Raw genomic sequence first — 25,333 nt, forward strand, 5'->3', positions numbered from 1 at the left:
CATCTTGGCGTCCTTGGACGCCACCATGGCGTTTGATACGCTCGAATGGCCATATATCTGGGCGATGCTGGCGAAGTTTGGGTTCGGCCCGGGTTTCGTCAGCTGGGTCAAATTGCTATATTCGGGCCCGTTGGCGCAAGTGGTGGTGAATGGGCGAGTATCGGCCCCATTCGCGCTGGGGCGGGGCACGCGACAGGGTTGTCCCCTGTCGCCTCTCCTGTTCGCCCTGGCCATGGAGCCCCTGGCGGAGTGGCTGCGGTGGCACCCTTCTATCCGTGGTCTCCGCTGGACCCCCGAGCATGAGGACCGCGTGTCCCTCTATGCCGACGATATCCTTTTGTATCTCGCCTCCCCGCGCAAATCACTGATCGTCCTGGTTGATGTTTTGCGCTCCTTCGGTCGCAACTCAGGCCTGGTCATCAACTGGGCGAAATCCTGTGTCTATGTGCTTTCCGGGGAGGCTCCGGTCCTGCCACGGGACTGTCCGATCCAGATTGCCTCCCAGGGTTTCCGGTACCTGGGTATATATATCACTCTTGACCCGGAGGCCCGCTATGAGCGGAACTTGCTGCCCCCCCTCCAGCGTTTGAAGGAGGACGTGGTGCGCTGGCGGCGTCTGCCGCTCTCGCCGCTCGGCCGAGCGGCCTTATTTAAAATGATGTCCCTGCCGCGCTTCCTCTACGCCCTCCAGAATACCATGGACTTGGTCCCGGCACGCTACTTTCGTGAGGTGGAGGGCCTCCAGCGGCGTCTGTTCTGGGACGGGAGGCCGCGTATTGCTCTGGCTAAATTGACGCTCCCGTGGTACGATGGAGGGGTCGCCCTCCCGGACATTAAACGGTATTACTGGGCCTCCCAACTAGCTGCAATTAATCATGGCCTTTACGGACCCGCCTTGAACCCGGCATTTGAGATGGACAGGATGCTCCTGCCCGGTGGCGATTATAATCGAGCGCTCTACTCTGGCGCGCCCGACTCCCGTCTGACGGGACCGACGCGTGTCATGGTGCGTGTCTGGCACGCGGCTAATGCAGCTATGGGGTGGAAGGACCGTTTGACCCGAGCGTCTCCGCTGTATGCATCTGAGAGGTTGGGCTCCCTGTGGACGTCGAAGGGCTTCGAGAAGTGGGACACGATCGGAATCAGCACGGTGGGAGATCTCTGGACGAGGGGGGGATTCAAAACTTTTGAGACGCTGCAGGCGGAGTTTCAGCTGCAGGGCAGTGAGTACTTTCGGTACCTACAGGTCCGCCATGCGCTGGGCTCCGTCTTCCCGGATGTCGCATCCATTCCGGAGTCTTCCCCCCTGGAGGACAGAGTGCTAGATGGCCATGTTCCGGACAGCACGATCTCCCTCATATACAAAAAATTGATCAACGATAGATCGTGCCTGCTGACTAGTCTCCGCGAGGCTTGGGTTGCCGACGGGCTGGAGCTGGACGACGAGGATTGGATTTCCGCGGTGGCCTCTCCGAAAGAGGTGGCCATCCCGGCTCGCCTTCGTTTCGTCCAGCTCAAGATCCTTCACCGGGTTTACGTGACGGGGCCAAGGCTTCTACGTATGGGTTTTGCCGGTGATGGAATGTGTAAGCGTGGCTGTGGTGCGTTGGCGACTTTCATGCATATACTGTGGGAGTGCCCGAGGGTGGAGCGATTCTGGCGTGGTGTGCATGAGGTCCTACGAGTGGTTACGCGTGTCGCGCTGCTGCCGGAAGCGAGGAGATGCTTGCTGAATGTCTGGGAACCTAATGACTATTCGGTCCCGCAGACGCGGTGGGTGACTCTGGGATACATGATAGCTAAGCGTGATATTGCTCAATTGTGGGGATCCCAGAGGCCCCCTGCGGTGTCGGCCTGGAAAGAGCATATGGATTGGTGTATGTTTCGTGAAAAGGTGGTGTATGTGGCGAGGGGTAAGCCTGGGGCGTGGATGAAACTCTGGGGCCCCTGGAACGCCTACCGCGGGGGTATTTGTGAGCCGCCACTGCTACCGGCTGCCTCGCCTGCTCCGTCTCCCTAGATGGCCCCCCTCCCTCGGCCGCGGGCGCGTGGTCCCCCAGTCCCTGACTCACTCCCGTCCCCCTCTTCAGAGTCTTGCTGCTGTTTGGATCCCCCACTTATGGAGCACGTGTTGTCACTTTGGATCGCGGGTTGCCTTGCGGTTGTGGTTTGTTGATGTTGTTTTGTTTTAAGAAAATGGAACCGTACTGTGGGCATGGAGCTATGAGGCCTGCACCATAGATTACCCCTGTTTTCCTACGGTGCACCGCTGAGAGACTTTTTGCTGTATGTATGTAATATGCTTTTGATGCTCTAGCGGCCGGCCGTGTGGTTGTAGGCCCATACCTGTAACTTTTATAAACTGCAATAAACGGTTTCAAAAAAAAAAAAAAAATATACACATAGAGACCCTGCTGAGCAATGGCGTTAAACGCAGTCCAAGGTGCCAAAAACAACAAATAGTCTCCCAATGTCCACAGTTCTAAGGACGTCTTCAACACCCTGATTGTTATGATTTACGTGCTAGAACTTGGAGTAGCTGACTGTAATCTGCATTTTCTCATAGATGGATGGTAACTACCCTTTCCAGATTCTAGTCCATGAAAGGGAGACAGGTGTTGGAAGAACACCTGGCACTTTTATCTGAATTGTGTTTTATTATTTCGATTTTGAAGGTGAAAGCCTAGCGGCAGCGCACATGCACTGTCGCTCTGCGAGGCATGCTGTATTTGGGTATGCAATAGAAGCCCATCGGGCTGCTCCTTTTCAAGCACACTCGTGCTTGTGCTGGCATCCACCTTGCGGGAGCGAGCAGCGGCGCGCGTTCTAATTGAAATCATATGGCTTTGGCGCCGCCGCTGCTCGCTCCCGCAAGGCGGAGGCCAGCACAAGCATGAGTGTGCTTTAAAACAGCTGCTGCTTGTTTGCGTTCCAGCATTAGTCATTCACAGTGATTAAACACAGCGCGGGACGCGCTTTTTATCCCATCCCCCCCCCCCCCCATCTCTTTCGCTCGCACCCTCTCTTTCGCTCTCTCTATTGTTGCAGGTCGCATGTCGCACAGAGACAGCAATTCGTCTTACAATGTTCTTTGTAACGACAATTAACAATAGCCTCAATATAAGGCAGATATTACTGAGCCATAAAATATCACATTATAAGTTTCCCTTGTGCACGGCTCTCTCTCCAAAGTGTCCCATCACATTCCATTTTACTGCATTGCATTATGTTTGCATGTCACTTTCCTACTACCGGCTGCGGGGCCTAATGCTTTAATAACTCAAGTAGGGACAGTACTTTATCTGCTATGATTTCAAATCAACAATTGCTTCCATTTATGAAGGAAAGATACCATAGAGCCAACCACATAGAAATTACCATGGCTCATCCACCACTACCACCACCACGTCGTCCACCATCACCACGTCCACCACCACCACCACGTCCACCACCACATCCACCACCACCACGTCCACCACCACGTCCACCACCACGTCCACCAACACCTGTGACAGGTAAAGTGTCACTGGAGGGCAGGGGTAATAGGAGTGTCAACCCCGGCTGTACCTGGGACATTTAAGGATGCATTGGGTGCGAGAAGACGGGAATAGGGGCTAGAAGTATTACACCAGACCCAAGATACATTTTGAAGAGGCGCAATGTCACAGGGGCTCCTGTAAAAGCACTTGCAGCATCTCTATCTCACAGTGGCATACCTGCACGAGCCACTCACTCATTTGCCGTCAATCAGGGTAGTGACCACAACTCATTAAAATTGTTCTGAGTGGACCACTAACCCCTGTTTTATTTTCACATCCCGACACATTATCACCACCTACTCTACACATATATTCACTAGGGTCCTCACACGCACAGCACCCAACGGCATTACGAATAAAGATCTCCGCCAAGAAGGCCCCATTGTGGGTGCCTGATCGGGTATTGCAGCGCCGACCCTATAAGGAGCAGACCCCATTGATGAAGCAAGACACCTGCTTGTTAGGTGTGTGAGGGTCTTTTTCCGAAAGGAGGATACACTTCTCCTGCCCAACCTATTATCCACACACTGCGTCATCCCTTCGATCTCATACCATTACCTGCACCACGTATTAGGAACTGCATACTACTTCTGTTTATACTATGTACGCAGTATCACAGTGTGCACACTGTGAACACTTCACCTGTTCAGGCCGTACAATGCTAAATGATGTGTAAGTAAAAAGGGGCGCTTGTTTTATTAGCTAAGTTAAGTGCAATGCATTTGAAAACCAGTACATATAACTTCCTCACCGGTTCTGTCACTGTTTATGCCTTCTACTTCTAAGTCAGAGGTCACTTAGGGGTTAAGGGCCTTGCTTAACTTTTACATCCTGTTTGAAGCGTTTCATTTCTTTGCTTCATTGGCCAGTTCTTTTACCCAAGTCTTTACTTGAGTGTTTACCAATCTTGTTTTGATGCAAACGCAACCCGACCAAACTGGCTGCAGACTACTGTGTTAGGAGGTTCTGTCATTTTGACTGCTTGCTCTGAGGTAGTGGCCCAGCTTATTTGGTACTTGGCTACCTGCAGATGCTGCCTCTGTACTTAGCTGAACCTGTAACTCCACTGATGAAACATGTGATAATATAGGGTGGTGGGTTCTTGGGGTTCAGCTGAAGTTATTTTTTTTGTAAAGCAGCTAGCTACCTTAGTTTTCTGAACCTCATGTTCTGGGAATGGAGGTACTGGTTGCTCACTTGAGTTCATTTATTAATAAAATCTTGTGGATGGGCGGGTCTTCCCTTAAGCTAAGCTCTCTCGAGGAGGTGCTGGGCTGGGCCACTTTTTGGACACTAACTGCCTTTCTCTGATTGAACTCAATGTGTAGGGGTGTTCGTGCTTGGACTATCATTTGGAGCAGTTTTGGTAATGCCTGTGCAATATCCCTGTAAATATGGCAATAATTTGTATTTTGCTTCGAGGCTTATTGATTTTGTTGTCAGGCTGCAGAAACTAGGCTGTCTTCCCTGCCTTGCTTGTTCTTTACATACAAAATACCTGTTTTTCCCACAGTTATAATAACTTAAATATCCTACGCACCATTATATCTCCTTCTGACACAAACATTTTTTTAGCCCCTAGCTGCTACTAACTACAAAAAATAATAATCAAGGTTTCTATAAAATTGTCTTGTAGAATTTAAAATCCTTAAGATAATCAACTCCGAAATAAAGAGAACCCGTCAACTCTTTAAATCTGTTTTTGGGGAATTATTTGCTATTCAAATATTTATATGCACATTTTTATGAACTTTGTCTAAATCCGATTAAATAAAAAAATTAAAAAAACACATTAGGTGTGCACCAGATACACATAATTATTTTTGTATCCCGGATTTATTTCTCAAATTAATAACTGACTGAACCACAACATTTTGTTATTGTTATACTTATCGGTTCATCCAGTAGGTTAAACTTTTAACTATGCACATAAAGGGGCAATAGTGTCCGGTCTCGGCTTCTATTTATAAAACATACATCATTTGCTGTCTAGGAGCAGGCTTAAGACACAGTGTGTGGATCTGTCTTTGTGCTGTTTGAACACATATCACACTGAGTACAGAACGCCCAAAGGTTTCTGTTTGCATTACACCAGAGGCTCATTCACTGTGCAGAAGCCCTCACTCATTTGCATCAGAAGATCTGTGAGCAAAAGTCTTGCGAGTGTGCAGCAGGACCATGTCTGTATATAGCAGGACCTCTAAGTGTGGCAGGTAGTTTGAGTGCAGTATGTCGCAGTCTTTACGCTGCAGGCCTCTCCCAGTTTGCATGCAGCAGGCTTCCTGCTGTTTGTGACTCTTTTCATTCAGTCTCTATAATTGCTCAATTGTTTTATATAGCACTAATATACCGCATTACCATCTCAGGGTGTTTATACACTACAAGCATACTGAAAGTCAGCAGCCTGCTCTTGTTCTCTCTCCACCCTTCCCATTCAAAAGCCAAGGAGTTGTTTCACGTCAGCTCTCTACTTTCTCCTTCCCAGCACATAGGCTCTTGGAACACAAGCATTTGCAAAGCAATAGGTCTCACAATTGCGAGATTTTGACCGATTGGCATTGTAAATTACAATGCCATTTATCTGTGTTTAAAAAACACCTACAATAATAAAAGGCATTGTCATTTCCAATACCAATAGGTCAACGTTTCTAAAATGCAAGACCTATTGCATTGCAAATGCTTGTTAATGAGATAGTTACAGTGTCATGCGGAAGGGAGAATTTAATGAGGAGAATGTCAATGAGTGGTTTGGCAGACAGGCTTTGAAGAGTGAAGTGGAGACGAGGTCCATATTGATTATGGTTTTAAACAAGCTTACAATGTTGGCAAGGTCTAGCAGCCAAGTTGAGCAGTAGGCGGGTTTGTGACGGTGAAGTTTTGCTATTTCTCAGAGCGGTGTGTGAGGACCGTGGTATTATGTAGTGTTCATTTTTTCTGTGAAGTACAGATTCATAACAGAGAAAGGTGTTGGTGTATTTATTTACTGAGTGGGCGTGGAAACATTTGCCTGACTGCCTTGAAGTCAGACATGCATCAGTGGTTTGCTTGAATTATGTTGAGCTTATAGTTAGATTCGCCTCTGTTTACTAGCTGTATGTAGTGTGAGCTGCTCTGTAGGTATTGAGGAGTTTGAGAGTGTTATATACGCCATTCTTTTATCAAATATATATGTGCCTGACTTTTTATCTTAACTAGGTGATATTTTATGAGGTAGTTCCTCATCAGAGTGATGCAACCATATCTTCAAGATAGTACTATATTTGGAAAATTGGGCTCTTGCTGGTCATGTGCCACTGGTGTGGATTAATGATTTCTCAATGTGCCATTATCTTGGAAAGGTGGGTCACGCTGACAAATGAGCCCTTGTTGGTCGAGGTGGGTGAGCCTACAAATTACCAGCGAGAGCCAAACCAGATCCAAGGGTCTAGCTTGGCTGTTAGAGCCATTGCATGAGCTGAATGAGCCCTGAAAATGTTTGCTATGTAAATCGTACAATAAGCATAGCGTAGAATATGATAAAGTCTCTTCAAAATTGAAAAGAAATTATATCTTTACATGTGGAAGCTGAAACATTAATAATTCACATTATACCACTGCACTGAGGAGTACTTATTAGTGATAGTTTTTAAAATAGGAACTTAACTAAGAGCCTTTCCTCACCATGCACCCCCACACTGGCGACAGTGCCATTAGTGAATGAATAGGCAAGACAGTGGTCATGTGAACCCTAGTATGTGGCCTAGATTATTATCAAGCAACATTAAATAATATTAAATAAAACAATAGTTTTTTTTACAGCTGGTAATCTGAACTCACATATATGAAAGTGCTTTCATACGTGATTATGAAGAAAAGGGAGTTTTGGTGAAATAAAATACGTGCCTACGGTCACACAATTTAAGCGGGTGAAGTTGCGATTTTCTCTTTTCACTTAGCAAAAATCGGACAGTAAATTTATTTGACTCTCCGTTTTATGTTAATGCTTTGTTTTTATCTCTGTGCATTTTTCTGCAGTTTTTGTATAGCGCAAACATTATGTAAAAGGTATTAATGCGCTTTACATGATAACCAGTTACATTTCACATGGTCACATTCATTTTTTTTAGGCACAGTATTGTGATTTGCTCAAAATCAAAGGATATTGAGCCGAACGCCAAGACTAGACCTTGGTTGCCCAGTTCCAAAGTCGACAGCTATGGCCACAGCAACACATCCTCAGTAAAGTAGAGGATAGTAAGCAGAAGCCACTTGATGGCTTGGCTTGTCATGGGCTCAAGGTTCCACCAGGACCTCAACCTGAGCCACAGCCTGACTTCGGGCTCGAGCCTGGCTCAGGCTTTCAGCGGCTCGCCCACCTCTACTTGCTGGGACATGAAAACTTAAGCTCTTGCTGGAACAGAATAGTATCAGAAATAGTATAGCATGAGAGAACTCTAGCTGGTACAGGGTGACATTAGCTTAAACAAGCAGGCTTCTCTGGTAAAAGATACGATCAGCTTTTACAAGAGGGCTCTTGCTGGAACACTATGACAGTTTACTTGGGCAGATGGACGCTTGCTGGTACAAGATGCCGTTAACTTTGACAAGAGTGATCCTGTTGGTATACAAAACCATTAGCTTGGGCAAGGGGGCTCTCACTGCGATAAGATAAAATCAGCTTGTACATTTAGACTCTTGCTGGTACAGAATGCCATTAGTTTTGGCAAGATCACACCTCTTAGTACACATTATCATTAACTTGGACAGGTGGTCTCTTGCTGGTAGATGGTACAGTAGACTTTTCCATCATTCATCTCCACAATAAGTGACCTCACTGGTTTCCTGCCAAAACCCTCTTTCAAAGATACCAAGCAACAGGACTTAATTTCCCATCATTCATCTGCACACCACCCACCACCCCCTGCGCGTCCCATCTTCCAGGACCTACTTCGTGCTGGGTGCAGCTTGGAAGCACAGCAGGCATGCCGTGGGCATGCGGAAGTCACGCCAAAGACAAACACATCTGCCCTGGCTGGAGCCCAGCGCCAGGAACCCAGGCCCTCCTCCTGCCCACCAGTAATCTGTCATGCTCTAATAAGCTCTCAAACCCCACTGTTGCTTGCCACACAACACCAAGGGAGTGTTCATATGCTGCTCATGCAAGATCGCATACACTCAGCCAAACCCTACATCCACCACTCCTGCACCAACATAACCCAGCAACCCACACACTCCCACATACCAGCCACCCACTCACATTGACCAACCACTACCCATGCAACACGCTACACTCATATGCATGCTCTTCAATATGCACTCCCCAAACACACCACAGAGATATAGGACCTAATGCATGACCACAGTTTGCACTTGCTCTTTCTCAAGGAAACATGGCTAAACCCAAACTCTGTACCGGATATCACTGCAGCCATCCTGCTGGCTACAATATTGCCACACAAGATGGTCAGCACGAGCCCAGAGGCAGTCGCCATAATATTCAAAGACACCATCGGCTGCTGCATCATCTACATGGACACCCCCACAACCTACATGGAACACCTCACATTCAAGATACACATCACAGCCAACCTCTCCCTGGGTAGAACCCTCATATGCTGACTAACTGGATGCTGCAACAATTGCGCCAGCGACATCACAGACTTCGGCCCACCCTTTTCTCATCCCCACTAGCACCTTCATCCTCTTTCAAGACCTTAACTTTCAACTAGAAGAAAACACCAACCCAAACTCTAAGAACCTTCTAGAACACCTGGGCCTTATTCTGCATGTTACCGAACCCATCCACATGCCGGATATCTATTGGACTAATTTTTCTCTTCAATCAGCAGTATCACAGTCGACAAGCCAGTAACTATGGCCTGGACTGACCACGCCTCGTCATTTTCAGCATACCCACCCTGCACCATTACAGACCTACAATCAACAGACCAACCCGCCACAGTTGGAAAGCATCACAGAAGACGACTAGGCTTCGGTCCTCTCCACACACCGAGCGCACCAGAAACTTGCTGAAAGACATCAAGAACCTAAACAGCATAATGTGCAGGGCCCTGCCACACGTGGGCAACTGGCGGAGATTAGAGACTTGGGCACAGCGGGGCCTGACCACCATGGGGGACCTCTATGAGGAGGGTGCAATGATCCCGTTTAACGATCTGCAGGCCTGTTATGACTTGCCCGGGGGTGATTGCTTACAATACACGGCCCTCACGGTGGCCATTAGGAAACATTGGGGAGCAGGTATCACAGAACCACCCACTTCAGTGGGGTGCCAGTATGTGGTGTTGGCAGCGGGCACCTTTAAAGCAGTGACAAGTCTCTATAGACGCATGACTCTGGAATCCCTATCCACCCTGTCTGCCCTAAAGCTCAAATGGGAAACCGAAATAGGAAGGGTCATCCCGGACAAGGCATGGGGTGAGCTTGTGGAGAGAGCCTGGAGGAGCACGAGCAATGCAAGGTTTCAGCAAGTACATTTCCATATCCTGCACAGAGCATATCTTACCCCAGAAAAACTGCACGCATATTTGCCGAACCAGCCATCATCCTGCCCGAGATGTAATGCAGACAGCGCAGATTTTTAAAAACATGTTATGGGACTGTGCGTTCCTGGACAGTTATTGGGAGGAGATATCAACATTACTGTCGGACCTCACTGATAGGGACCTTGACCCATCCATGGCACACTGTATCCTACACTGGTTTCCACATACCTCAAAGAACAAAATCACTAATAAATTTCTAGACTTGGGCTTGCTACTCGCCAAGAGAAACATCACTACACATTGGAAAGCGAATCAGGGCCCTAGCATCACCAAATGGAAAGCAGAATTCCTAAAGTGGGCTGAGTGTGAGGGAGTGATTAGGTTACAAATCGAACACCGCACGGGGAGTGAAAAGGCACTGGAGAGGGCGAGAGCTTTGGAAATGCTTGTTGTAGCTCTCAAATCTCCTAAAGATGATGGGAGGCCGCATCCGTCGAGGACCCTGTGGTAGCAATAGTTTAACAGCTTTGATCCCACCTTGCTCTGTACCCTCGTGCTTACTTGAGGCGCTCGACCTACAAGCCTGATTTCACTTAGCTTCCACACATTCCAATAAGTCGCCCCACTGCGCTATTAGATCTAATGACCTTTTTGCAACCAGCACTTAAGTGACACATCTGGGGGGGTGGTGTGGGGGTTTAGTTGGGGATGGGAAGTTTCAATGGTTGGACAGTGTCTATTGCAAGGAACATACTCATAGGTTGTACCCAGGCTGTAGAAATGGACATCTTAGAGTGCCATAGAGGTGCCTTCAATAACCTGATTTGCCACGTGTCTTTGCTTAACACCTGGGGTACGTAACTGAACCCCCTATTGTCCTTTTTCCATTCTTTGTTTTACTTCTTGGATGTATGGAAATTCAATAAAAATTGTTTAAAAAATAAATAAATCATGTAATGTGCCAACAGTTCCGCTCCCCTCAAGCGCAACCCAAAGAGAAGAGCTAAACATAATGCCAGCTGGTACACAGAGGAACTTAGGCTGACAAAACGCAGCTGCAAGCAACTGAAGCACAAATGGAGAAAAAGTCAAGACACGACGTATAAGGATATTTTTTAATTTGCCCTAGGACGCTACCACCAGTAGGTTTGGAATACCAAGCGTACAGCTCTTGCAGACCACACGCACACTGGCACAAACAGCAGCAAGGAAATATTCGCAATCAAAGATTTCACTGCGCCGCCTCCAGCAACATCAAACACTCACAAGACCTATGCAAGAAGATCTAAGAATTCTTCCACCTCCTTATACAGCAACTTCGACCAGCAACAAGACCCATTCCTGTTGCAACTCAACTTCACATCACGGCTGAAGAACAAACCTTGAATTGTGGCCTGCCATCCCCACTACTACCATGAAGACCATCAACTTGGAGGCCCATCTGACTGTTGTGCCCACCACACCTTCAACAAAAGGCCTCCTACCAATTAATGAAGCACTAACAATCATTTTCAACGTACAATGCATGCAGCGACTCAGCCACATTCCCAGGCATCTAGAAATATGCTGTCATGCCCTGCTAAAGAAACCATTCGCTGACCCATCCATGCTCCCCCAACGACAGACCAATCTCCCTCCTCTTATACACAGCCATGGTCTAAGAAAATCGAATCAACTGACGATCCACCGACGACCTGAGCAACCACCAGCTCCTCAACGTCAAGCAGTCCGGATTCAGACTCAACCACAGAACAGAAACAGCACTCTTTGCCGCCACAGACGACATCCGCATGGTCCTCGACAAAGAAGGCGCAGTAGCTCTCATTCTCTTGAACCGCTCTGCAGAATTAGACATGGTCTCACATCCTATCCTCATCAAACACCGGCATGAGATTGGTATCCAAAGACCTGCTCTCCGCTAGATCTGCCCCTTCTTAACGGCCAGAACACAAGCTGTCACAGCCTGGCACCTTACTCCTCGGTAGCCCACAAACTCATCTGCGGACTGCATCAAAATTCACTGCTCAGTCCACCCTGTTCAATGCATACACAATCCCACAGCCAACATTATCCGTGCATGTGACATTAAAATCCTCTCCTACACAGAGGGCACACAACACACACTTTCCCTCACAGACAAGACTCACAACATAGAGACATGTTTACCACCTGCATTGCCAAAGTCACTAACTGGATGAAAGCCAACTGTCTAAAATTCAAAACCGACAAGACAGAAGTATTGATTTCCAGAAAGAACACCTCGCTATGGTACTCCAACTGGTGGCTAGACTAACTCGAACCCACACTCAGCACCCAATACCAGGAACCTCCGGAATCATAATCAAAACCAAACTGACCACACAAGTCAAGGCTGTCACTGCATCTTGCTTCCACACTCTGAAGAGGCTGAGGAATATCTTCAAATGGCTCCCAAGCAACACCAGCAAAACCATCACTCACGCCCTAGTCACCAGTAAGTTGGACTACTCTAACTCCCTCTACGCCAAGATCACTAAGCAACTCACCAGAAGACTACAAGCCATCAAGAACTCTGCAGTCAGACTCATATTCAACCTTCCACAAAGAATTCAGAACACACCACACCTCAGGGAGCTCCATTGGCTCCTGACACACACACACACCCCCACCCCAACTTAGGCCCCATCTACCTGAGCAGTTGCATCTCCTTACACCAACCGCTTCCCCGCTTGATCCAGCCCAACCTAAAATAAAGGGAGCCAGTGTAATCATGCCGTACATATCGGACCTCATCCAGCGCTCCTTCCAAACCGGCACTGTCCCCACAAAATGGAAGCAGGCGATTGTCAAGCCACTAAAGAAGAAGCCTTCATTAGATTTAAACATATTGGATAATCTCCGCCCTATCTCGCTTTTGCCATTCGTGGCTAAAATTGCAGAGAAGGTAGCAAACAAACAGCTGGTAGAGCACATAAATAGGAATGACCTACTGCACCCCTCACAATCAGGCTTCAGGAGTGCTCATTCCACTGAGTCCGCGCTACTCATGGCCTCTGAAACTCGGAGAAAACGGCCGCACTGATCCTGCTGGATCTCAGCGCAGCATTTAACACCGTCTCCCACAAATTGCTCCTACATAGGCTAGAGACATATGGTGTCAGGCACAGTGCGCTGAACTGGCTAGCATCGTTCCTCTCGTCAAGGAGCTTTCAGGTTACACAACAATCACATCGCTCCAAGAGCATTCCCCTGTCTCAAGGAGTACCACAGGGCTCAGCCTTGATCCCTACTCTTTTTAATGTTTACATGGGACCACTTGCAGAGAAAGTGGAGAAGTATGAGGTATCAATTGTCTCTTACGCAGATGATACGCAGCTGATTGTTTTGCTATCTCAAAACAAGGACCAGGCAGCTGTTCGTTTCTCTGAATGTTTAAAGGAAGTAGCACACTGGATGGCAAATCAGTGCCTCAAGTTAAATGGCAGCAAGACGGAGGTACTGATAGTAGGTAAGATGCCATCCATTTGGTCAAGCGCATGGTGGCCTGACTCTCTAGGCCAACTACCGACCCCAAAGGCTGAAGTAAAAAATCTCGGAGTGTGGTTCGACTCAGAATTGACATTCGAGAGCCAAATCAGGAAGGTAACAGGAAAATGGTATGCCGCGATGAAAACTCTGCAGAAAATCCTAGATTTCTTTCCTTCTAATGCCAGGAAGACCATTGTTCATTCAGTGGTGACTTCCCAACTTGACTATGGAAATGTATTATACCTTGGAGCCACCTAGAGGGATCTGGCCAGACTACAGAGGGTACAGAATGCGGCAGCTCGTTTGGTACTGGGGCTGCCAAGAAGAGCCAAAGCAAAAAAATCCCTGACAGCTCTCCATTGGCTGCCAGTAGAGAAGCGAGTAGTATTTAAGGCAATGTGCCACTGTCATCAAATTCTTCTAAAGAAAGGTCCAAGGTACCTGTACTGCAACCTTTAATCACTAAATACATACCAGGGCGCTGTCTAAGATCTATGGAAAAGGACTTGGTGGCCATACCAAGAACTTTTAGAGACAAAATGGGCGAACGCTCCTTCAGGTACCGAGCTGCAAAACTATGGAATAGCCTACCTGCCAACTTAAGAAGAGAGCCATGCGAAATTAAGTTTCGTAGGCAACTAAAAACATGGCTATTTGTACATCCACTTCAAGGATAATCTCAATGCGCCCTACACTACGGCCATACGTGCAGACACCGACCATATCTCCTAGAACTCTCTCGAAGCACGGGGACACACCGGTTGGTGTAAACAGGCGCTCTATAAATAAATAAACCACCCATCCACCTCCCTGTGAGACTCCTACTCGCATGTATCCTAAGCATACAGAGAAACCAGATCAGGAGGATGGGTGTTCTCTAACATTACTCCTAAAACGTGGAACAACCTCCCACTCCACTTTCGAACCTCCTCCTTTCTTCTTGAATTCAGCAGGAAGCTGAAGACTTTGTTTTTCAATTAACCAACCTACCCTAGGTAGGGCTAGGCACACACAACCAGCACAGCACCAGGATACCCTTAAAGTAGATAATGCACTTTACAAATACACATAACAGAACAGTAGCTTCACAAGCTTCCCTCTTCTGGTAAAGGGAGACAACATCTTAAAAAACATACTTTTGCGGTTACTTGGCAACATTAGCTTGGACAACAGGGCTCTTGCTGACACACAATAACATTAGTGTGGGCAAGAGAAGTGCTTAATTTGTGCCAGTGGTTTGCTGTGCTCAGCACTGGTAGTTAATGGTCAGCACCGACTCTAGTGACAGTCCACCACATGGTTGCGCTGTCTGAGATGTGCAAAAAAAAACTGTTTATTGCATCAAATGACATTGAAAATGAATAATGGCAGCCTCTCATGCCATTATTATAGCTCTGTGTTGATGGAAATAGCCTGAATTATTACACTTGTAGGAGAACGATGGTTAGGTGTTCTGTTGGTACTGTCATTGGCAGCGCTGGCAGGGGCAATGTGTGGTGCAGGCTGCAGTGGCCTTCCAAGAAGAGCCCTGGCACTTAATGTTTTACAAATTAAGCACTGGGCAAGAGTGATCTTGCTGGAATGCTCTTTCTGTACAGGGTAACATTAGTGTGGCCAAGTAAGCTTTTGCTGGCACATGGTAACATTAGTTTGGACACCAGGACTGTTGATGGTTCAGGACACCATTAGTTTGGAAAAGTGGACCCTTGCTGGTATAGGTTGACAATAGCTTGAACCAAGCATACTCTTGCTGGTATAGGGTGACATTTGCTTGGATCATACGGATACTGGATAACATTAGCGTACACAAGCATACCCATTACCAGGCACAAACTGGATCTTGGTTGAATGGGAAAAACATTAACTTAAAAATGCAGAATCGAGCTAGTATAGGATAATTTTAGATCAAAACACCCCCAACTCACCAACACATTGATGTTCTCCTTCTGGCTGAGCAGCAGTTGCACTTCTTCTACATCTCTGTTAAATATCGCTTGGACCAGAGGCGGCTGCATGAAGAGACAAGAAACAGGTAAAGTAGCTAACATAAATCCACAATGCAATACAAAAATAAAAGGCTTACAAATTACTTCCCAGCCTGTTCTTTGGGTGTTTGCTCACGTTAACACAAATTGGTAGCTTAGATGGTGAGAAAGGGGAGGGTCTTGTAACCTCCCGTAAGGTGGACAAAAAAGAATACACTCATTGTCCTTGTGCTTGACGAGACATAACCAACACTCCTCAGTAGCGCCAGCCTTCCCTAACTGAAGCCTCTTGAAAGAGCCGAAAAAGCTACAAAGATGTTATTTGACCACCTTCGGCTTGAGACAAGGTACAGAACATTGCCATGGATACAAAACTCAAAAAACATCTCAACTTATAAAGTTGATAAAAGCTGTTCCCATAAATAGCAGAACATTATGACCAATATGGCCCTGCCACCCTTCCCCATCCGGGAAACCATGACGCCAGAGCAGCTCATTTCCATAACAGACGAAGCCTGGAAATAAAAAGCCCCTACAAGGAAAAAGTGCCTGTGTTACAAATTGAGAGAAAAGCAATGATGTGATTTGGTGCTATGAATGTAATGCCAAGGGCACTTTGCTACTTTTGAAAAGATCTCCCAAAAGCCGAAACAGTATCTATATACATATAAACAGCTTTGATTCTTTCAAGTAACACAACTGTACCCAAACGTCCAGTATGGACAAAAAGCACACAAATATCTCTCCCTACCTCAGCCTCCTACCCCAACCATCAATTTATTTATTTAACTTCCTTCCCCCTTAGCAACTTTCCTCTTTTGTGATACAACTAAACCGTCTTTTTATCAATTGTATTGGGTTTGCACTTACAACAGGCTTTTGTTCACCTGTTACCCATTATTTATAGGTTCTTTGCTTATGCTCAGTCCCAAAAAGTGACACCTCAACTCCCTTACAGTGTATATCAGACTACAAAGGCTGGTGGGCCACTTAAATCATTTTTTTGCCATTTCAGAAGGTGCAAAGGCCCTCAATGTTAGAACAACTGCAACAATATCATCACAGTGTTCTCAAAATAATCACTGCAAAGGATTGTGGGTGGAAAAAAACATACAGAATACAGGACAAAATACAGAAAAAAATAGCTCTACTATCTTTTGGAAAGGCAAAACTTCTCTTTTTCTCATGTTCCCAAAAAACAGGTAAAATTGCTACAAATTTACAACTGATGCGCCGGGATGGTTAATTCAGCTTTTTGAGGTGAATAATTTCCTCCTTCAAATTTCTCTCCTTGTCCAGACCAAGCGCAACATGGTTCACCTGCAGCCTCTCTCTTTTAATTACCTCTTATAACAAACTAACCACTTTAACAGTGCAGGGAGCAGACTGTTTTCTTATGGGTCTTTAACAAATGTATTGAACTTAGATTATGGCACCTAATGTAACAGTTGCCATTATCCCAGTTCAGTCACAATCATTCAGTTGAGAAGAAAAGGTTTTGTCAGTCCCATCAAGGATACAAACCTATACAAGGAAGCTGGCACTTTATTTCATAAAATAATACCATCTGCCATTTACTTAACATCTTAGTATGGGTGGTTGCCTTAGTTGCTCAGCATCAACTGCTAACTGCAGGTACCCCTAGGGAAGAACAATCATTGGTGGTTTGTCTCTTGGGACCTTAACAAGCAGCAGCATGTGTGTAGCGATCTCAATGTGTGTCACTTGTCCCAGGTGTCCCCGGGGCAGAAGGCGGTGGGAAGGACGTGCGCTCCCAGGGTTTGGAATTTGTGTTTTCACTGCGTGGAGGACCACGTGGGCAGCAGGCGCGCGCTGAATGTCCTCCGCGTGCGCGTGGCAGTCGGTGAGCGGCGTCGCACACGGGCTGAGGGACAGGCAGAGCGTGCGGTTCGAGTGCTGGAGGCAGCGGTGTTACGACGGTCCCAGCAAACTTGTGAAAGGCGGGTCCGGAAGAGACAGCACTGGGGTGGGCGAGGCACGCTGCGCGGCAGAGCCGCTTCTCAGGTACCCGGTGGCGCCACATTGGGACCGGGGATGTTGTATCAACACTGATTTGTCTGGAAGCAGGTGGGTGAGGTTAATGCAGTGCCCGCACAGCTTCCCTTGCTGTAACCTGCTGCGCAATAACGTTTCTTTAAGGATTGTTCTGTGGGTAGTGTCTCGCTGTGGGGGGGTTTACCTGTTGGTGCAGTGGGCACAGTGTGGTGGCTGTCGGCGCTGGAGAGAGCAGTGCAGCATTCCGTTTTCCTTAGCTGGGGTGTTGCTGAGGATCTCCTTTACAGTGGATGGGGATTTCTCATGGGTGCTGGGGACGTCCCCTGTGTATTTGTAGTCAGTGTTTTTGGCTGTTTCCTGGGTCTCGCTTTCTGGCCGATGGGAGTTTTCGATTGCCTTGTACCTGGTGATTTAATTTTGTACAATAAACAGTACGAAATCCTGAGGTCTACAATAGTATTTGGAAAGTGTGGAACAACCACTACTGGCTGGTTTATCAAAATGAAAGATAAAATGTGAAACAGAACCTGTGACTACACCCAACAAAACTGACTTTGGGCATTTCCCTTTTCAGGACGAAATCCCTCACTCACCAAAGGTGACATGCTTCATTTATTTGGGATTCTCCTCCCAGAGGAAAAACCTAGTCCCTCTGGGGGCTACGATCCCCTCTCTGAGAGGGAGGAGCTCAGGGATGTTTTGTATGTTGAATTGGAAAAGTACACTTATTCATAGCATGTTAAATTATTTCTCTCGAAATACATCGATTGTATAATTACTGTAATTGCTTTTTTTTCTCTCTTCCCAGATAGCGCAAGCTGTCTGGTTGAGAGACTGCTTGCTGTTCGATGGTTTGCCTTTCTCTGTTTGTCTGTGTACCTTCCCGGAGCCTCTTTGTGGTCCATTTAGTTAGCTGACTTGTGATATGTTCCCGCCAGGCCTGGGGATTGAGCGGGTGCACAGTGACTGACAGGAGCCGGTGCTTGAGTAGGTTACTTTTTTCCTGCAAACCCTAGTAAATCCAGGCATAGGGCCTACTCCTACTAAAGCTATCATCCGATATGTGGGTCAAAGTTCTCAGCCGTACTTCTGTGCCCTTACTTCCTGTCCCTGCCCCCACCATGAAAGTCCAGTCGCCAATATGCTAGAATTCTGACTCCCCCTGCAGTGTACCTAGCTTCGGGTGACGTTTACCTCTGGCATCCTTCCACCGCATCCATTTAGAGGACTCAGTATTTATTTTTAGTTTTTTGTCAACACTTCACATGCGTGTATGCATTTTCAAGCTCTCTCCATCGTGTGCTGAACCACCTCCCTCAAATCCACACCTCTCCCCGTGCGGTCTTGCTTCCCACCCCTCCAAACTGGTCTTAGAAAGCACAGCATCAGAAATATTCTTTCTGCTGTCTGGCTCAAGAGCAGACTTTAAAGTTTGTTGTTTGTTTTATTACCTGCATTCCACACATTGTTTGAAAACACAAACTTTGGCACACAAAGGCTTTAAAAGGTGCTGGGGGGAAGAACGGCCATGTACTGCAAACACTCAGCTGTTGCCTGAAGAAAGTGTACTCAGCATGACACTTCTCCTGGAGGGCCACAAATCTCTTCACTGGGCTATTGCAGAGGACCAACTAGTTGAATCCTGTGAATAGTAGATTGGCCTTGACAAGCATTTCCCTATACATTCTGACACTTCCTGTTTCTTTTTCAATTCCGTTTAGAGTTTCCAGAGTGAAAAGTATTTGAAAAGTAGACCATGCCACTTATTAAAATTGGATTCTATGTACAGTTTTGAGATACTATAATAAATGCTTACTTTTTCTTCAGGATTTACCTTTTTTTTTTTTTTAAACAGTACTTTTCAGTCAAACATTGGGACAACCAAAAGATCTGCACTCATTATAAAGGCGACACCCGTTTGCTTTGCCTACATTTGTTTTCCACTGCAGTAGACTGCTTTTAAATGTTCTCCTCAGGGTTCTGAGGGCAAGTCAAACCTATTGGTGTTGCCAATGCTTTAAATAAAAAAAAAAAAAAAGAGTTGGGGAAAAAAAAAAAATTCAGAAATCTTATATTGGTAGTTTTCATAGAGATGAAAGGAAAAGGGATGTAGAGCCATGAGCCAAAGTGCCCCACTCAGCCACTCTCTAGGCAGCAGCTGTGAAACATGTCTACATGTTGCCTATTGTTGTGCATCCATACTGCGCTGAAAGGACCTTTGCAGATGATGCTCTATATATTTTTAGGTCGAGCCTAGAGTCAGCGCGCATGCGCTGCACTACGAGACGATGCATTGGAGTATGGAATTAAAGCCCCGCTCACTCTCCGCTCATATTTGTCATTGGCTTGTGTCATTGCCCTTCATAAATACAGGCTTCTGATCCGTTAATAGGCTTGTTAGTCCCTCCTTAGTACAGCCTTGTCTTCATTTGTAACCTCCCATGAGGACTGGCCCTTTTGCTTTGGTTGTTACACAGCAAGTCTTTTTTGTCTGTAAGCACTATTTTCTTGAATGAGTTTCTCCTACTGCAGGCACGATATGCTTTCCTGCAACATTCAGCGCGCCATGCGTGCTTTCATTTTCTGAGCAGATGGGACAATGGAGGCCGCTTCTTTGAATAGATCTCGCATTTACAAGAGTTTGAGCTATTGGCATTGTAAATGACAATGCCTTTTATTTATGTGTTAATTATCAAATAAATAAAAGGCATTGTCATTTACAATGCCAATAGCTTAAACTCTCGCAAATGCGAGACCTATTGCATTGCAAATGCTTGTTATTTTTTGTCAACAAATATCCCAGCAGTAACAACAATGGTTATGTTTTTTGAAAAGTAAGCTAACAAAATCTTCACTTCTAACAATAACAAATGGAGACATGATCAGTTGCAGGCACTCTCTTAATTAAGGATGCAGTTCCTTATGCGTCTGATAGAGGTCCATTTACAACTCCTTTAGGACACCTAGTACTATGGTGATGCAATTTCTTCTTGCTTTGTGGACTTTATTTTATTACTCATGCTACTGCTGGGATATTTCTTGACAACATTAAAAAAAAAAAACATTATTTGCAACACAAATAGCTCACATTTTCAGCAATGCGCAACTTGTCTGGCTAAACACTAAACAGGTGCATTTGGTGACTGAGTGTACGAGATATTACAAAATATAACTAAATTGTCAAAAGAATCAGGTGTAATATACTGTTTAATCGGCGAGTTCTGTGTTGTCTGTTTTTCTGTGCTGTGAAGCCAGAGTGTGTCACTTTTTTTAAAAGGGAAGTGAAGTTACCATATGGGAAAGGTGTCTTGATGATGTCAGACGTCTGCTAATGTACAAAAATGCATCTTGTATCAACTGTGCGGATGCTAAGAAATGCCCACAAGTGTATGAACAATGAAGAGCTCGAACATATCCATCATAAAACAACAAGCACATCTATGCCAGTATGTCACAGGACTGACACGTGCCTTCATATTTCACACCAACATCAGTGTATCTTTTGTGAGCATGTATCTTGGTGAAGTTATTTCTTCAGTATGCGCATGAACACGTAACAGTGTAAATGATGAGGAGTACTGGGGGCTGCGAAAAATACTAATCTCATTGGAATGAGACCTCATGCTGGAAGCATTTAAAGCCATTGAACCCCCCCCCCCCACACCACACTGTACATAAGAGGTGTCTCATCACACAACACTAAACTGAGCTTCCCCGTCTAACATAACGACTGACGAGCAGAATCACACCCTTCTAATTGATGATCCCCACATGACGAACACAGGTGATCAAGGCTGATTATCAAACCATTTTTATGATAACTGGGGTTTGAGCCAGATCAGAGAGAGGGGGGGGGAGGGGGGGGGGGGGGGGGGGGGGAGAGAGTAGGCTGGGACTGTTTCGTTATTACTTTTATCTTTTATACACATATTAGCCTGCACTAGCGATAGTACAAGGTCTGATATCAAATTGCCAATTCATGTAAGAGTAGCATCTACCCGCTAGCTGTAACGTGTTCATATTCATACACTTATGACTAATTGCCTTTAACAATCTATCTGTGTACCTACTGTATTAATGCTTGCACGCAGCGCGCCAAAATATAAAATCAATAGTGTGTTTTAAAAAACAATAACAGTGTAAGTGATATGGAGCACAGCATAACTAATCCACCACGTGTCTCATACCTCAGCAAAGAAATATCTGCTGATTTGTGAAGTAAAGAACAGGTGTGCCATGCAAGTTTTAGACTATGCAGTGGTGAGAACATGCTTCCGGGTCTCAATCCTTTCCCCGACTTCTTAGATTTTACCCCAGAGCTCCGGCACTACTGAAGGAGACACAGGGTGTTAACTAAGTAACAAACTTCAAAAATACGGTAGGTTTCCCTTTATGGGACTAAACCTGGACATTCATTAACGCTTCTCAGTACAGCTCACCAATAGCTGCCACTGTTGCTGCTTTTCCAGAACAAGCCCCAGAGACAGACCTCTATTTTTTTTCTTTACGTTGTTTCGGGGCTGCCCCAGTAACGCATTAAGCACACTTATTGATACAAACTCCCAGAGCTGTCAGCGCCGAACTGGCATTGCTTATGAAAGCCAAGCCAGCGATAAGCATCACATCACCAATAATGACCTAGTTCAGAGCAAACACAAACAAGCATTGGCATAGCCAATAGGTCTCGCCTTTGGGACCTTAAAAATGTTGAGCCAGAGCAATTGCCTTTAACAAGACACTTTCAACTGAGTTTGTATCACAACAATGATAAAGAAACATAAAATTCTTTTTTTTTTTGCAGAACTGACCCCTTGATCTAGCTCCGGGGTCTGCAAGGAAACTATTAGCAGGGATTTTAGATCCCCGAAGCCAATAATGAAGAAATACGGCAGCAAACAGCGTAACTGCAGAGAAAACTCTATGCGAGAGTGTCCAATGACCTTGCGGAGTTGAGGGGAGGGCCCTTGGTTGAGCCAGGGAGTTTCCGATTTCATGCCCAGGTGGCTACTGGAGGAGCCCCGGAGGAACTACTGCTGCTGCTATAAGTGTAGGAGCAGCAGGCAACAGTAGTGCCCCAGGACAGGGCCGCAAGCATGGCGCTGGGAGGCAGAGGGTCACATGAGATAGACAACAAGGACAACTGGAGGGGGGCGGGACCAGAGACAACACATGCAACGGGGAGGGGGGGAAGGACCAGAAACAGGGAAACAAAATAAGTCTAGTACTCAATAGGAAACAAAACAAAGGCTGCAATTAAGCAAACCTGCCTGTATAGCGACGATTAAAACAGATACCGCACCTCTTCCCAACCCAATTACGGCTGATAATGTGCTTTTGTTCTTAGAGAGAGCTTGCTGCCGCAGGCGGAAGATTTATAGAGTAAATCGGAGTGCAAAAGAATCACATAATGATTGTTAATGTCTCAAGCAAAAGCCAAAGCACGGCGCGTTGCATAAACATATAATGTAAACTCAAGCAAGTAAATCGGAAGTGCAAAAGACTCTCAGAATAATTGTTAACGTCTCAAGCAAATGCATTGCGCGCTACATGTAACCTGACCCACCAGGAAGGCAGCTGCCACACTGCGCGCTGCTGTTTGCTACCGACAGCAAAACGCCGTGGGAGTGAACCTTTAGAGAAGAGGTGGGACATGCACCTGCCTTTGGCCATTTGCGTGCTTTCATTATTGAAAGCCACACGCAAAGGCCAGTCAAATGTGTGGGAGTTGTCAGACCCACACGGAGAAGTTTCGGGTAAGTTTGGAGTGCTCACAAGAAGCCTGCCATAGAGCAGCGCATGCACGCTGCGCTAGACTCGACCTAAAAATGTGTGGCCGCCATTTCTGAACATAAAGTGTGCTGCACCAGCTTCAATGACAATCTGTGGCTACCCTGGCGCCCGTGTTGTTAATAGGAAAGCCGGCGTCGTGCTAAAACCTAAAGCGCCGGGATGGGGGGCTGTGACTTGGGAGCCCACGTGGCCGCCATTGTTAGTGTGTCTTGCCAGCGGGAGAGCAGCGCATAACAAAAGTAATGCGTGCCCAGAAATTCTTGAATATGAAGCTTTCGCGATGTTGTAAAATAGGACATAAAGCGCAAATTTAAAAGAATCATAAAATAAAGTGCGCCGTGCTGGCTGCTTTGCCAAAAATATATTACAGCCTGAGCAGCGTTAATGGCCCAGCGGCCATTGATAAAGCAAAAAACATGAGACAGCGCTACTTTAAAAAAGAAAAAGGGCTTGCAGAAGATCATGTCACGTGCTATAAGAGAAAGTCATTTAAGAAAATAATGCTCAAAGACTAAATAAAACATACTGAGTAACACATGTAACAGGGGGTGTCCTCATGGCAGGTTACAAGAAGAGAAAAGGCACTACGAAGGAGAGACTACTAAGGCTATTGACCAATGAAAAGCCACCATTTACAAAGTACAGTGACAGGAGCCAATCGAAAAGATTGTTGAAAAGTAGGCGGAGCTTCCTGCCCATTTCCTGAATACAGAATGTCTCAAAAAGATAGTGCAAGCGCTGCCTAGGCGAGACCTAAAATGGATCGTTGGAAAGTATGCCCATTGATCCAGGATCACTAAAATAACAAAAGATAAATTTTTGATACATGGCTGAAAAAAATCCCTTTCATTATCTGAATAAAGCATTGTATAGCTTTGTTTTTATCTGTAGAGACTACGTATGCCAAAGCTTCATGACGGAAAGAGATACTAGATAAAAGAAACTAGGTTGAAATAAAAAAAATAAAAAGTCTTAAATGCCACTGTAACTCACTGGAGAGAATCTTCAGTTGGTAAAGCAGGTCCCAAGTACACATCAATCGCAATGAATCCTGCAAATCCTGCAAATACCACATTCTGAAATCTGTTTCGCATTTTGACATCCTCCTGAAAAAATGCAACAAAAGAATCGTGCTCACCCGTGTTGCCTAACTAGGCTGACCAGGTAATAATATGCATATGGACACCAAACTGCAGCAGTGTCGGCCGAGTGGGCTGTGCTTTCTTTACATAAAAAATAAATAAATAAACAAAATAAAACCAAACAGAAAAACGTTAATCTCTCAAATACTGAAGATGACCAGTTGACGTCCTCAGCACTACTACCTCTGTCGTGGCGAGGAAGTTAACAGGTCGTCCATGCCACTGGAAAAAAAATCTGTTTTTCTAAATCAGAAGCATTTTCTTCTTCAAAATCTAAGTTGTAACGCAAGGGAACAGCTTCCCTCGCATCCAGTTTGATTTTTCATTTTGTTGCAACATCAGCATACAGAGAGAAGATGTCACAGCAAAAAAAAAAGTGAAAGTAGACTGCACTATAGTGACACAGTCTAATTTCACTTCAAATTGGTTCAATGGGAGGTTTGGAGACATAACTTTGCACCAGAGCTCCGATAATCAGCATGGGATAGGTAGCTTTGGAAAGGGGGCAATGTCCTGCAGGGGCGGCTGATATTAATGGGCGTAGGGGGTGTTGCCCTGCTAACCTGAGGAAGAGGCAGGATGAGCAAAAACACCCAGAAGCAAAAAAAAAATAAAAAAATAAATGACTTGTTGCTCGGTAATAAACACGTTGAATTGTCATTGTGGATATGTCCTGCTGCACATGTGCCAGAAGGGCGAGGTATTGCTCGACCTGCAGGCACAAGCTGCAGCAGTGACCTCATTTTAGAGGGAGTGGTGAATTACATTGCCATCTACGAGGATCCCGTTGGGGCGCTCAACACAGTGGCCCTGGAATGAGTTAACAAACTCCATTCATTTCAATGGGAGGGGGTGGGCCAGGCAGCGGT

General features: G+C 46.0%; 1 protein-coding gene across 2 annotated transcripts in view; it reads right to left on the minus strand.

Annotated features, from left to right (window-relative positions):
• ANKRD52 (ankyrin repeat domain 52) overlaps positions 1-25,333 on the minus strand; it is a 260,465-nt gene that overhangs the window by 213,117 nt on the left and 22,015 nt on the right. For both annotated transcript variants that reach the window (XM_085600316.1, XM_085600315.1), the window contains exon 2: positions 15,457-15,540. In XM_085600316.1, coding sequence (XP_085456442.1) covers positions 15,457-15,540 — 84 coding nt within the window. The remainder of the gene's footprint in view (positions 1-15,456; positions 15,541-25,333) is intronic.

The sequence above is a fragment of the Triturus cristatus genome, chromosome 4_2 (genome assembly GCF_964204655.1).
Source record: "Triturus cristatus chromosome 4_2, aTriCri1.1, whole genome shotgun sequence".
Classification (NCBI taxonomy): domain Eukaryota; kingdom Metazoa; phylum Chordata; class Amphibia; order Caudata; family Salamandridae; genus Triturus; species Triturus cristatus.